At 44.9% G+C, this 15,790-nt stretch overlaps 1 protein-coding gene across 2 annotated transcripts in view; it reads left to right on the top strand.

Annotated features, from left to right (window-relative positions):
* The window catches only part of nup155 (nucleoporin 155), a 213,449-nt gene that overhangs the window by 88,211 nt on the left and 109,448 nt on the right, over positions 1-15,790 (top strand). For both annotated transcript variants that reach the window (XM_072592775.1, XM_072592786.1), the window contains 2 exons: positions 3,089-3,241; positions 11,814-11,914. In XM_072592775.1, coding sequence (XP_072448876.1) covers positions 3,089-3,241; positions 11,814-11,914 — 254 coding nt within the window. The remainder of the gene's footprint in view (positions 1-3,088; positions 3,242-11,813; positions 11,915-15,790) is intronic.

Here is a 15,790-nt window from a genome sequence, read left to right as displayed (position 1 = left end):
GGCCAGTTTACCTTCGTACCTCATTTTTTCTCTGCGTATTTCCTTCTTACTAAACCTCTGTTGTTCTTTAAAAGCTTCCCAGTCCTCCGTTTTCCCGCTTATCTTCGCTAAGTTATACTTTTTCTCTTTTAACCTTATATGTTTCTTTACTTCCCTTGTCAGCCACGGCCGCCCATGTCTCCTCCTGGGATCTTTCTTCCTTTTAGGAATGAACTGATCCTGCATCTTCTGCATTATACACAGAAATATCTGCCATTGTTCCTCCACGGTCTTCCCTGTTAAGGTATTAAACCATTGAACTTTGGCCAGTTGCTCCCTCATAGCTCCATATTTCCCTTTATTCAACTGAAATATTGTCACTTCAGATTGTACCCACTCCCTCTCAAATTGCAGATTGAAGCTTATTGTATTATGGTCACTACTTCCCAATGGCTCCTTCACTTCGAGGTCACTGACCAATTCTGGTTCGTTACACAATACCAGATCCAGAATCGCCTTATCCCTGGTCGGCTCCAGCACCAGCTGCACTAAAAATCCATCTCTGAGGCACTCCACAAAGTCTCTTTCTTGAGGCCCGATACCATCCTGATTCTCCCAGTCTACCTGCATGTTAAAATCCCCCATAACAACTGTAGTAACATCTTTGCGACAAGCCAATTTCAGCTCCTGATTCAACTTACCTCCAACATCCAGACTACTGTTTGGGGGCCTGTAGATGACTCCCATGAGGGTCTTTTTACCCTTAGTGTTTCGAAGCTCTATCCACACTGACTCTACATCCCCTGACTCTAGGTCCGCCCGCGCAAGGGACTGAATATCCTCCCTTACCAACAAGGCCACCCCACCCCCTCTGCCCGTCAGTCTATCCTTACGATAACACATGTAGCCTTGAATATTCATTTCCCAGGCCCTGTCCCCATGAAGCCACGTCTCAGTTATCCCCACAATATCGTATCTGCCAATTTCCAAAAGAGCCTCAAGCTCATCCACCTTGTGTCTAATGCTTCGTGCATTCATATATAGAATTTTTAATTTGTTACTGCTCTCACCCTTCCCCTCAACCCTTATTTCACTCAACTTTACAGCATGATGCCTTTTCCAGTTTTCTGCCTCCTTGATACAGTTGTCTTTCTTGACTTCTCTTGTTCTAACTACCCCTTCAATTTCCTTTTTAAACATCCAGCTTGTCCCCTCCCCCCCGCTACTTAGTTTAAATGTAGCGGTGTTGCAGCAGAAAACCTGCCTGCCAGAATGCCGATCCCTGTTCTATTAAGGTGCAAGCCATCTCTCTTGTAGAATTTATGGTTACCATAAAATATACCCCAGTGATCCAAGAACTTGAAACCTTGCTTCCTGCACCAGTTCCCCAACCACACGTTCAAGTCCATTATCTCCCGGTTTCTGGCCACACTAGCCCGAGGAACTGGAAGCAAACTGGAGATAACCACCTTGGACGTCCTGCTTTTTAGCCTTCTTCCTAGTTCTGCGAAGTCTCGCTGTAGTATGTTCCTCCTCTTCTTCCCGACATCATTTGTGCCGACGTGTACCACCACCTCGGGCTCTTCACCCTCGTCCTTGAGGATGTCCTGCACTCTGTCCGCGATGTCTTTCACTCTAGCACCAGGAAAGCAACACACCATCCTTAAATCCCGTCTGCTGCCACAAAAACCCCGGTCAGTTCCTCTCACGATGGAGTCCCCTATTACCCCTTAAGGACCCGAAAAACACGATCAGAGACGTCAAGTACCCTTGCACCTGGGAGGCGACATACCAAACGTGAGTCTCTCTCGCCCCCACAAAACCGCCTATCTGTGCCCCGAACTATCGAGTCCCCAATAATTATTGCTCTGCTCTTCTCCACCCTTCCCTTCTGAGCAACGGGGACAGGCTCTGTGCCAGAGGCCTGAGCCCCATTACTTACCCCTGGTAAGTCGTCCCCGCCACAAATATCCAAAACGATATACTTGTTCTTGAGGGGAACGGCCGCAGGGGGTCCCTGCACTGGCTGCTTCCTCCCAGTCCCCCTCACTGTCACCTATCTGTCTGCAATCTTTGGAGTTACTACTTCCCTAAAGCTCCGATCTATGACCCCCTCTGTCTCCCAAATGATTCTAAATTCATCCAACTCCAGCTCCAGTTGGGGGGGGGTTCTTCATAGTAAGCAATAAACTTCAAACAGAACCAAACAGGTTCAATGCAGGAAGAGTGTTCTCAATGACCAGGAAGTCCAGAAATAGGAGTAGGCCTTTAAGGATCAGTGTAGGCCATTTAGAACTGAAATAAGGAACTATTTCTTCCTTACCAGTTTCTTGGTCCTCCTTTGCTGTTGTTTTAATATTTCCCATTCTTAAGATTTTTTGTCATAACATTCAAACTGTGAGCCCATTGTGGGAAAGTGGGGCCAGTGTAGGAATTCATTTTTTTTGTGGTACAGCCATGATGTCCATTGTATAATAACTATTTCTGGCCACTTTGTAAGCGTCCTGTTTTAGTTTTATACAAAATGTGTGACCTCCTTTCTTGTCGTGATGCCTCTGCATTGATCCATAGTCTAATTCACAGGCTGCTGTCTCTACATTTGGTCCACTGCTGCCTTTAGATGAGTCTATCATCAAGCCATGCAGATTACTGTCTCTGTTTGTTCACATCTAACTGCACTGACATAGGAACAGAGCAAAATAGAAACAGGAGTAGGCCATTCACTGTTATCATGGCTCATTGAACTTTTCAAATGCCTTTATTCACCCCATTCCCACAACCCTCTGCACATTGGTGCTCAGAAATCTTCATCTCTACATTAAGCATAGTCAAAGACTGAGCTTCCATAGTTCTCTGTGCTACAGAATTCCTAAGGTTTACAGCTATCATGAGTAAAAATAAATTGTCTTCATCTTGGACTTAAGTGCTATCCCCATATTTTTAAATGTCCCCCCTGCTTCGAAACTCCCCAACCAAGGGAAGCTGGTCAGTAGTACTGTGACAATGCCTGCTGTCCAGCAATATTCCATTGTTTAGCTGCACTGACTGCTCTCTCTCCATAGTAATCTGTTGTCTAACTGCACTGACTGTGGTCTTTTCTTGGGTCCAGGTGTTCGACTGTATTTCAGCACTATGCCCTTCAAGCACCCAGGTGTACGGCCCAGTGTGCTGGTGCTTGTACATGTCCGTCTGCCTCCAGGATTTTCAGCCTCAGCTACTCCTCAGAGGCCCTCCAAGGTTCACAAAGCTCTTTACACCAAAGGTACGTCTGTCACAGGTGAAACTACAGCAGTGTCCTCTGTTAATTATCTGCTGTGTAGAACATTTTCCAAAACCAAAGTGATACTTGCGCCTTGCCAAAGGGTCATCATAGCCTGAAGGGTCAGTCTGAAATAGATATTGTGTGGTTAGTATGTTGGGATTCTGAACTGATATCTGATGTCAGTTGCTGTATGTTATCTTTATCAATCCTGCAAACAGACTGCACATTCTGACATTGACATTGCTTTTGGATCTCTGTATGATGAAAGTTGAAGGTCATTGAATTGGTGCAGTGGCATGGATCTCAATTAAGAGCATAAACAGGTATCTGGAATCTGCTCTGCCATTGATTGTGATCATGGCTGATCTTCTGCCTCAGCTCCCCTTTCCCTTCTGCTTCTCATGTGACTTCCAATGTAATGACTCTTAACTGTCTTCTGGGCAATTAGGGATTGGTAGTAAATGCTAGTCTAACCAGTGGTCAAAGAATCACAGTACAGAAGAGCCCTTACACTCCTTTGAGTCTGTTCTACCAGACGTACCTAGGCTTGAGTCGAGAATGTGGTGCTGGAAAAGCACAGCAGGTCAGGCAGCACCTGAGGAGCAGAAGAACCGACATTTCAGGCAAAAGCCCTTCATCAGGAATAAGGCTTGTGAGCCAAGGAGGTTGGAGAGATAAATGGGGGAGAGGTGACCAACCAGAAAAAACAGGCGTAGCTGAGGCAGATGCTCATGGCTACCCCTTTGGTCTGGAGGAAGTGGGAGGATTCAAAGGAGAAATTATTAAGGGTGAGTATCAGTTCAGCGAAACGAATGAGATTGTTGGTGGAAGGGTACTGCTGGGGAAGTTGGGAGAGGAAGAAATGGAAGTCTTGGAGGCCCGCATCATAGTGATAGAGGTGTATAGGGACTGGATGTCCATGGTGAAGATAAGGCCTTGGGGGCCAGGGAAGCGAAAGTCTTGGAGGAGTTGGAGGGCATAGGTGGTGTCCCGAACATATGTGCAAAGTTCCTGGACCAGAGGAGATGGGACAGTATCAAGGTATGTGGAGATGAGGTTGGTGGGCAGGAGCAGGCCGAGACATTAGGTCGGCAGGGGCAGTCAGGCTTATGAATCTTGGGTAGGAGGTAGAACCGTGTGGTGTGGGGTTCCCGAATTATGAGGTTGGAAGCAGTGGGTGGGAGATCCCCTGAGGTGATGAGGTTGTGTACATGGTCTGGGAGATGATGGTTTGGTGATGGGACTTGTCCTACTTTGTCACACTCATCCCATAGATATTCATCCAAGTCCTCTTTAAAGGTTATGAGGTTTCCTGCATCGATTTCCCCTCCAGGAAGTGCATTCCAAACATCCGTCACCCATTGGATGAAATCCGTTTTCCTCAAATTTCCTGTGAACCACTGGCCTATGAAAATTATGCCCCCTTGCTAATGACCTTTCACTTAAGGGAGACAGAAGTTAACTCTAAGCCTACATCGAATCCATGCCCCTCAGGCATCAAAGATTGAAGTGTGTAAGATTCTCCTAAACTTCTCTGCTCCAAGGAGAAATAGCCTCTCCTCGTGCCTGAAATACCAGGCACCATCCAGGTAACTCGCCTTTGCAACCTCTCCATTTCAGTCACATCCTTCCTTCAGTGTGGTGACCAGAATTAGTTTCCAGGGTCCTACCATTTATTATGCATTCCGATCCGTTGCTCTCAATGTGGTCTCCTCTACATTGGAGGGACCGAGTGCAAACTTCCAGAATGGTTCAGGGAATGTCTCTTGTCCAAACATACCAACCAACCCCACCTTCCAGTGGCCAACCGTTTCAAACCCCTGCCCATCCCCCCCTCCCCCTCTCCCCCCAGTGACATCCATTCTGGGCCTTCTCCACAGCAGAAACATGGCCAGCTGCAAACTCGAAGAGGAGCACCTCATCTTCCACCTTGGGAGCCAACAACTGCCTCAACGTTGAATTTACCAGTTTCCAAATCGCCCGTCCCCACTCCCTCTCAGTTCCAATCTCTCTGACTCGGCTCTGGTCTCTTGACATTTCCTGCCTGTCCCTCTTCCCTGCCACCTATCCACTCCGTAGTTCCCACCAACCTATCACAATAACTTTCTAACTTCACCCAACTATTGCCATTCCAACTTCCTTTGTTAGCCTCACCCCCACTCCCCTCACCGATTTCCCAGCCCCCTCCACAGCCCTGAGAAAGGGTTAAGCCTGAAATGTCTACTCTGTTGCTTCTCAGATGCTGCCTGACTTGGTGTGCTTTTTTTAGCGTGACACTTTATCGAGTCTGACTTTTCCAGCATCTTCAGTCCTCACTATCTCCTTGTTTCTCTGACCCAGATGCATCACCTCATATGTCTGGATTAAATTCCATTTGGCACTGATCAGCCTGTCTCTCCAGCCCATCTAATCCTGTCGTCCTCCTGTAATCTAAGGCTCTCCCCCTCATCATTTGCCATCCTACCAATTTTTGTATAATCCACAAGCTTGCTGATCAACTCTTATTTCAGCCTAAATCACTTGTATACATCACAAACTGCAAAAGTCCCAACACTGACCTCTATGGGACATCCTCTACTTTGAGTCATGGAACTGTACAGCACGGAAACAGACATTTCCGACCGCCTCGTCCATGCCAACAGATATCCTAACCTAATCTAGTCCTATTTGCCAGCACTTGGCACTTTGCCAGCACTTCCTATTCATATACCCATCCAGATGCCTTTTAAATGCCTCCACCACTTCCTCTGGCAGCTCATTCCATACATGGATCATTCTCTGCGTGAAAATGTTGCCCCTTAGATCCCTTTTATATCTTTTCCCCTCTCACCCTAAACCTATGCCCTCTAGTTCTGGACTCCCCACCACAGGGAAGAGACTTTGTCTATTTATCCTATCCATGCTCCACATGATTTTATAAACGTGGACAAGGTCACCCCTCAGCCTCCAACGCTCCAGTGAAAACAGCTCCAGCCTGTTCAGCTTCTCCCTATAGCTCAAATCCTCCAACCCTGGCCACATCCTTGTGAATCTTTTCTGAACCCTTTCAAGTTCCACAACATCTTTCCGATAGGAAGGAGACCAGAATTGCACGCAATATTCCAAAAGTGGCCTAACCAATATCATGTACAGCTGCAACATGACCTCCCAACTTCTGTACTCAATACTCTGACTGATAAAGGAAAGCACACCAAATGTCTCCTTCGCTATCCTATCTACCTGCGACTCCACTTTCAAGGAACTATGAACCTGCACACCAAGGTCTCTTTGTTCAGCAACACTCCCTAGGACCTTACCATAAAGTGTATAAGTCCTGCTAAGATTTGCTTCCCCGAAATGCAGCACCTTACATTTATCTGAATTAAACTCCATCTACCACTTCTCAGCCCATTGGCCCATCTGGTCCAGATCCTGTTGTAATCTGAGGTAATCCTCTTCGCTATCCACTGCACTTCCAATTTTGGTGTCATCTGCAAACTTACTAACCGTACTTCTTATGCTCGCATCCAAATCACTTATATAAATGACAAAAGGTAGAGGATCCAGCACCGATCCTTGTGGCACTCCACTGGTCACAGGCCTCCAATCTGAAAAACAACCCTCCACCACCAACCTCTGTCTTCTATCTTTGAGCCAGTTCTGTATCCAAATGGCTCGTTCTCCCTGCATTCCATAAGATCTAACCTTGCTAATCAGTCTCCCATGGGGAATCTTGTTGAACGCCTTACTGAAGTCCATATAGGTCACACCTCCTGCTCTGCCCTCATCAATCCTCTCTGTTATTTCTTCAAAAAACTCAATCAAGTTTGTGAGACATGATTTCCCACGCACAAAGCCATGTTGACTATTCCTAATCAGTCCTTGCCTTTCCAAATACATGTACATCCTGTCCCCCAGGATTCCCTCCAACAACTTGCCCACCACCGAGGTCAGACTCACCAGTCTATAGTTCCCTGGCTTGTCCTTACCACCCTTCTTAAACAGTGCCACCGCGTTTGCCAACCTCCAGTCTTCCGACACCTCACCCATGACTATCGATGATACAAATATATCAGCAAGAAGCCCAGCAATCACTTCTCTAGCTTCCTACAGAGTTCTCAGGTACACCTGATCAAGTCCTGGGGATTTATCCACCTTTACCCGTTCCAAGACATCCAGCAATTCCTCCTCTGTAATCTGGACATTTTGCAAGATGTCACCATCTATTTCCCCACAGTCTATATCTTCCATATACTTTTCCACAGTAAATACTGACGCAACATACTCATTTCGTGTCTCTCCCATTTTCTGAGGCTCCGCACAAAGGCCACCTTGCTGATCTTTGAGGGGCCATATTCTCTCCCTAGTTACCCTTTTGTCCTAATATATTTGTAAAAACCCTTTGGATTCTCCTTAATTCTATTTGCCGAAGCTATCTCATGTTCCCTTTTTGCCCTCCTGATTTCCCTCTTAAGTATACTCCTACTTCCTTTATACTCTTCTAAGGATTCACTTGACCTATCCTGTCTATTCCTTACATATGCTTCCTCTTTTTTTCTTAACCAAACCCTCAATTTCTTTAGTCATCCAGCATTCCCTATACCTAATTCTGTCCATCAGAATTGCTTCTAGTAATTTCCCCACCACTCAGGTTAGACTGACTGTCCTATAGTTTCCTGGTTTATCCCTTGCTCCCTTCTTGAATAATGGGGACTGCATTGGCAGTCCTCCTGGTCCTCTGGGACGTCTCCTGTGACCAGAGAGGAATTCAGTGTTTTTGCAAGGGCCGGTGCTAATTCCTCCCTTGGCTCACTGAACAATCAGGGATATGCTTCATCTGGCCCTGTATATTTATCAACTTTTAAGGCTGTCAGACCACTCAAGCTCCTTTCTGTCTCTGGTCATTTCTTTACTTGTAGCACAGAACTTATCCCTGATTTGTTTACTCATTTTGTCCTCCCATATGGACGTACATGGAATAGTGTAGGTTAGATGGGCTTCAGATTGGTATGACAGGTCGGCGCAACATCGAGGGCTCAAGGGCCTGTTTTGCGCTGTAATGTTCTATCAGTGAACATCAACCCAGAATATGCATTTTGAAACCTATGTAGACACTCTGGCTCTACAAAGTGCTTTCTGTGGTTCCTACTGGGCCCTCTTTCTCCCCTCATTAACCTTTACCCTTAATGTACCTGTAAAACAATTTAGGATGTTCCTTCATTTTACCTGCCAGTGTCATTTTCTGTTTTTTTTTCACTGTCCTAATCTTTTTAAGTTCATTTTTGCACATTGAACACTTGTCTAGGGCTTCTGCTGTTTTGAGCGCTCTCTATCAGACGTTATGCTCCATTTTCTCTTAATCCGATGCTGAATATCCCTCTTTATCTAGAGTTCACAGTATTTGATGGTTCCACTCTTGTATGACAACAGACAATGGCAAGAGTAGGCCATTCTGCCCTTTGAGCCAGCACCACCATTCAATATGATCATGGCTGATCATCCTCAATCAGTATCCTGTTCCTGCCTTATCCCCATAACCCTTGATCCCACTATCCTTAAGAGCTCTATCCAACTCTTTTTTTGAAAGTATCCAGAGACTGGGCCTCCACTGCCATCTGGGGCAGAGCATTCCATACACCCACCACTCTCTGGGTGAAGTAGTTTCTCCTCAACTCTATTCTAAATGGCCTACCCCTTATTTTTAAACTGTGTCCTCTGGTTCGGGACTCACCCATCAGCAGAAACATGTTTCCTGCCTCCAGAGTGTCCAATCCTTTCATAATCTTATATGTCTCAATCAGATCCCCTCTCAGTCTTCTAAACTCAAGGGTATACAAGCCCAGTCGCTCCAATCTTTCAGTGTAAGATAGTTCTGCCAATCCGGGAATTGACCTTGTGAACCTACGCTGCACTCCCTCAATAGCCAGAATGTCTTTCCTCAGATTTGGAGACCAAAACTGCGCACAATACCCCTGGTGCGGTCTCACTAGGGCCCTGTACAGCTCAGAAGGACCTCTTTGCTTCTATACTCAATTCCTCTTGTTATGAAGACCAGCATGCTATTAGCTTTCTTCACTGCCTGCTGTACCTGCATGCTTGCTTTCATTGACTGATGTAGAAGAACACCTAGGTCTCATTGTACTGCCCCTTTACCTAACTTGACTCCATTTAGGTAGTAATCTGCCTTCCTGTTCTTGCCACCAAAGTGGATAACCATACATTTATCCATAATAAACTGCATCTGCCATGCATCTGTCCACTCGCCTAACCTATCCAGGTCACCCTGTATTCTCCTAACATCCTCCTCACATTTCACCCTGCCACCCAGCTTGGTAGTCATCAGCAAATTTGCTAATATTACTTTTAATACCTTCATCTATACCATTAATGTACATTGTAAAAAGCTGCAGTCCCAGCACTAATCCCTGCGGCACACCACTGCCTGCCATTCCGAAAGGGAGCCGTTTATCACTACTCTTTGATTCCTGTCAGCCAGTAAATTTTCAATCCAAGTCAGTACTTTGCCCCCAATACCATGCGCCCTAATTTTGCTCACTAACCTCCTATGTGCGACTTTCTCAAAGGCTTTCTGAAAGTCCAGGTGCACTACATCCACTGGATCTCCTTTGTCCATCTTCAGAGTTACATCCTCAAAAAATTCCAGAAGATTAGTCAAGCATGACTTCCCCTTCATAAATCCATGCTGACTCTGACCTATCCTGTTACTGCTAACAGTAATTTCGTCCTTTATAATTGACTCCAGCATCTTTCCCATCACTGAGGTCAGACTAACTGGTCTATAATTCCCTGCTTTCTCTCTCCCTCCTTTCTTAAAAAGTGGGACAACATTAGCCACCCTCCAATCCGCAGGAACTGATCCTGAATCTATAAAACATTGGAAAATAATCACCAAGGCATCCACGATTTCTAGAGCCACCTCCTTCAGTACCCTGGGATGCAGACCATCGGATCCCGGGGGCTTATCAGCCTTCAGTCCTCATAGTCACTCCAACACCAATTCCTGCCTAATATAAATTCCCTTCAGTTCAGGTCCTTCAGCCACTATTACATTTGGGAGACTGCTCGTGTCTTCCCCAGTGTCTTCCCCTTTTAGTTTATTGGATCATGTTGGTTCTACTCGCCATATTTCCTTCTGAATGCATCCCACTGTTCTGAGATGGCTTTACTTGAAAATATATATTCCTCATCCACTGTGGCCAAATTATACCTGATTCTGTTAAAATCAGCCGTATCCCAGTTTAGAACTTTGATTTCAGGCCTATCCTTGCCCTTTTTATAACAATCTTGAATCTAATAGAGTCGGTCACTGTCTCCAAAGTACTACCCCACTTTACCAGCTTCAATACCTAAAATTAAGTGCAGGACTACCCCCTGACTTGTAAGGCCTTCTATATACTGGCTTAGAAACTTCTCATGGATGCATTTAACGAATTCTGCTCCCTCTAAACCTTTCACACCGTGATTACCCCAGTTAATGTTGGGGAAATTGCAATCCACTATTCTCACTACTTTATTACTTGTACATTTTCCTGAAATGTATGTACATATTTGCTATTCCAATTCTTTCAGACTGTCAGGGGGCCGTAAGTACACTCCCAGTATTGGTTTCAGTTTCTAAATTCAACCCATATGGCTTCATTTGAGTAGCCTCTGAATATGTCATCTATCCTTACTGCTCTAACAGTTTTCCTGATTAAAATTGCAACACCCCTCCCATTTTACCCTCTTCCCTGCCTGATTAAAGACCCTTTGTCCTGGAATATGGAGATGCCAGTATTGCCCCACTATCAACCATGTTTTAGTGATAACAATGACACCATACCCTCATGTTTTAATTTGTACCATCAGCTCATCTGATTTGTACATCAGACTCTTTGCATAAAGATAAATAACATCCAATCTTGCCAAACTCCCTTGTGCCTTAACCAGCTAAAAATGTCTATGCCTTCCTCACTCCCTATCTCTTCTAATATTGGCTGTTTGTTTTCTGCTGCTGAACATTCGCTAAAGATTCCAAACCTCCCCAGGTCTGTCAGTGTCTGTGGAGAGCGCGAGTCACTGTTTTAAGCCCATTCTGACTCTTTTTCAGGATAAGGGATTAGCAACCACCTCTCCCACAACTTTACCGTTCCTTGAAAGAATAAAGGAGTCTGACAGCTTGCAAATTCCCGTTTATCTCTGCTCCCTATTTCATGCCCACAAAACCAGCTTCAATCCATGCAAGTCTAATACCGTTAACTCCTCGAGTCCTGAAACTGCATATTACCTTTGTTTGTTGCTTAATGAAATACATTTTTGAATTGAACTAAACAACATTCACAGGCTCCAGGAATATTCCAGGAAGAAATTTACCCCCACACAGGAATGTCCCAGAGAGAGCATTTTTTTAGATGGTGCAATGGGATGGTCTGTAATTGCCTCATGCTGAGCTGGTGCAATTATTTTCCATCCCAGTCAGGCAGTGCCTGCCTGATTGAACTGCATGTATCATTCAGTTTGTACCTGAGAGTAGGCATGCTGTATGCTATTGTAAGGCAGAAAAACTAATATGATCCAATATCTGTTGTCACAGGTATTCTGCTGCTGGCTGCCTCTGAGAATGATGACAATGATGTCCTCTGGTGTATTAATCATGACTCCTTTCCATTCCAGAGACCCCTCATGGAAGTGCAGGTGAGACTGACTCTGCTAGTGAGGTTTATGACTGGGCTGCTGTTGGAACTGACTATGTTTGTAAGGGTTAAGAATCACAGAGGCATACAGCCTGGAAATGGGCTTTTCAGCTCACTTCTCTACGTTGACCAACAAACTGCAAGTTACACTAATCATATTACCTGCACTTGTTCCATAGCTTACTGTGACCTGGCGTCATCCAGTGCTTCTTAAATGTTGCAAGAGTACCTTTCTCCACCACCCTCTTAGACAGAATGTTTTATAACTCTATCACCCTTTGGGTGGAATTTCTTTTTTCAGATCTCTTCGAAATCACTTACTCTTCATCTTAAACTTATGGTCTTAGTCACTACTGCTATGGGAAAGAGATTAATGATCTACCAGTTTATGCCTCATATTTTGTGTACCTCGGATCCCCCATCAGCCTCCTCTGGTCCAAGAAAAACAAACCCAGGCCCGTCCTGTTTCTCCTCCTAATTGAGACTTTCCATCCCTGTCAACATTCTGGTCAATCAACTCTGTGCCCTCTTTCCAATTGTGTTATGGCCAGAACTGTACACAGTATTCTATCCAAGACCTGACAGTGGTTCATAATGTTATGTGGGATAGGTAGGTTCTGTAAGCAGGCACTGAGGAAGGAGATGTGGCTGTGGTAGCGATTCGACTTCAGGATGTGGCTGAAGAGCTTCAGGGCAAAGGAGATGACCTAGTGAGAGAGAGAGAGTCACAGATCTTTGTAGAGAGAGGAGGTGAACTACTTCAAAGTAAGCATCTTTGTAAGATGCTTCGCAGTAGGGTTCAAATCAACTAGGAGAAGGTGAGGACTGTAGATGCTGGAGATCAGAGTAGAGAGTGTGGCGCTGGAAAATTACAGCAGGTCAGGCAGCATCCGCGGAGCAGGAGAATCTATGTATCAGGCATAAGCCTTTCATTAGGAGTGAATGATGAAGATTCAGTCGATCTGTGCTGATTCTTGTCTTTAGCCACATGTTCATCAGAACTTGCTCCTTACTCATTAACACATGTCTCTTGATGAATAATCTGGAAATGGCAGATTTAGTAGTCTTTTTTTTAAAAAATCTGCCACATAACTCACTAAATTCTTGCTGCAGGACCACGAGTCCTTATTTGACCCATTTTGTTGGTACTAATATGTACCATGACTATTGGCGATTCACCCTCCTCATTCAGAATGCTCAGCGGCTGCATTGAGGCATCCCAACTCTGGAATCAGGGAAGCATTTGAGATTCTCCTTTGTTGCCACAGAACTGCCTGTCAGTTCACCATCCGGTTGAGTCCCCATCTCTAAAGCTCTGACTTTTTTCTCCCCTGCTTCACAGCAAAGCAACCTCGGTGCCAAAAGCTTGGCTGCTGCTGCTTTCCCCAGAGAGACCACACACACATGCACATCAGTATCCACAGTGTTATATTTGTTTGAAAGGGTGATAACCACAGTGGACTGCTGCACTGCCTACCCACGCATACCTCTCTTCCTGGTGATCACCCAATTTCTTTCTGCCTGTATAGCTCTTACTGATAGTGTGACCAGCTCATTAAACATGTTCTGGATTAGTGGTGCTGGAAAAGCACAACAGTTCAGTCAGCATCCGAGGAGCAGTAAAATCGACGTTTCGGGCAAAAGCCATTTTGCCCGAAACGTCGATCTTACTGCTTCTCGGATGCTGCCTGAACTGCTGTGCTTTTCCAGCACCACTAATCCAGAATCTGGTTTCCAGCATCTGCAGTCATTGTTTTTACCTAGTTGATATTAACCCTACATTAAACATGTTCTCCACAGTGTCCTCCCCATCTTGGATGCTCCATAGTGAGTCAGTCCACTGCTCCTGCCAGACTATGCAGTCAATGAGGAGCTGCAGCTGAACACACTTTTTGTACACATGGTCACCATGGATACTGGAAGTGTTCCTGAATTCCCACATACTGCAGGATGACCATTTCACAGGGCAAGTCCTCCTTATCAATTACGGAAAGTAAACTTGGCACCAGTTACTCAACCTTCGCCACTACTAGCCAAAGCAGTTTTATTTGTTTCTGTCTGTCTCTCTATTCCTACCAAACTACAAGCAACAAAAATCAAAGACACTATCCCTCTCCTTGTATTACTCAGTCTCTCAAAAAGGTTCCCAAGCAGCTTATTCCCTTGCTCCACGTCTCTTTTTCTGATGTCAGCTCTGGAGCTCCACGTTCAGGTTTACTCTGCTCCTTTCGTGCTACTGCTCTACTCTTGCTCGATCTGGGCCTTTCTTGAGTTTTTTAACCAGAAGCTCCTGCTGCTGTGATTCACCCCCAGGTTTACGCCACTGCTCACCTCTCCAACTGCTGCTGCAACTGGGCTCCACATTAATTTTAGTGGAAATGATTCCAAGTATTCCATGGGGACCATACCTGTGATAGCCTGGTCCACTCGTCTGTCACACTCAACTTCTCATTTCCCCTTCCCATGGTCCCTTCTAACACAATCACAAGGAGATGTAACACTTAGCCTTTTACAACTCCTCTCCTCACTGTCTAAGGCTTCACTGGATGAATCAGCAATTGACTTAAATAGTTTGTTGTATTCACTGCCCACAATGTGGTCTCTTCCAAATTCAGGCAACTCCACAGATATTGGAGAACACATGTGCTCGGCCTGCAAGTACGATCCCAGCCTTCTGCTCACCTTGCCATTTCAATCCACTACCTTGCACATTGACTTGTATTTCTGTCCCTGCCTGCTGCACTGTTTGTTCAAGGCTGGAGGAACAGCACCTCACTTTCTAATTAGGCCTTTTTTTTTAGCATTTTACAATTTGGTTTAAACTTGCTGGATTCAGCACTGAGTTTAGCAATGTCATGAACTATGTCCTCCATTTTTGTTTCTTTTCAGGGGATTTTTAACTTTTCCAAACATGAACTGGGGCTGCCATAGTGTTAAAGGTTTAGATGGAGAGGAATTTGTTAAGTGTGTACAAGACAATTTTCTGATTCAGTATGAGGATGTACCTACTAGGGATCGTGCAAAACTTGACCTACTCTTGGGAAATAAGGCAGGGCAGGGCAGGTCACTGAGGTGTCAGTCGGGGAATACTTTGGGGCCAACGACCATAATTCTATTAGATTTAAAATAGTGATGGAAAAGGATAGACCAGAACTAAAAGTTGAAGTTCTAAATTGGAGAAAGGACAATTTTGACTGTATTAGGCAAGAACTTTCAAAAGCTGATTGGGGGCAAATGTTTGTAGATAAAGGGATGGCTGGAAAATGGGAAGTCTTCAGAAATGAGATAACGAGAATCTAAAGAAAGTATATTTCTGTTAGGGTGAAAGGAAAGGCTGGTAGATATAGGGAATGCTGGATGATTAAAGAAAATGAGGGTTTGGTTTAGAAAAAGAAGGAAGCATATGTCAGGTACAGACAGGCTAGATCGAGTGAATCCTTAGAGTATAAAGGAAGTAGGAGTATACTTAAGAGGGAAATCAGGAGGGCAAAAAGGGAACATGAGATAGCTTTGGCAAACAGAATTAAGGAGAATCCAAAGGATTTTTACAAATACATTAAGGACAAAAGGGTAACTAGGAAGAGAATATGTCCCCTCAAAGATCAGCAAGGCGGCCTTTGTGTGGACCCGCAGAAAATGGGGGGGATACTAAGCGAGTATTTTGCATCAGTATTTACTGTGGAAAAGGATATGGAAGGTATAGAATGTAGGGAATTGATGGTGACACCTTGCAAAATGTCCAGATTACAGAGGAGGAAGTGCTGGATGTTTTGAAAAGCATAAAGGTGGATAAATCTCCAGGATCTGATCAGGTGTACATGAGAACTCTGTGGGAAGCTAGAGAAGTGATTGCTGGGCTTCTTGCTGAGATATTTGT

This window comes from Chiloscyllium punctatum, chromosome 2 (genome assembly GCF_047496795.1).
Source record: "Chiloscyllium punctatum isolate Juve2018m chromosome 2, sChiPun1.3, whole genome shotgun sequence".
Classification (NCBI taxonomy): domain Eukaryota; kingdom Metazoa; phylum Chordata; class Chondrichthyes; order Orectolobiformes; family Hemiscylliidae; genus Chiloscyllium; species Chiloscyllium punctatum.
The sequence above is the reverse complement of the archived record's forward strand: the minus strand, read 5'-3'. Positions and strand labels throughout refer to the sequence as shown.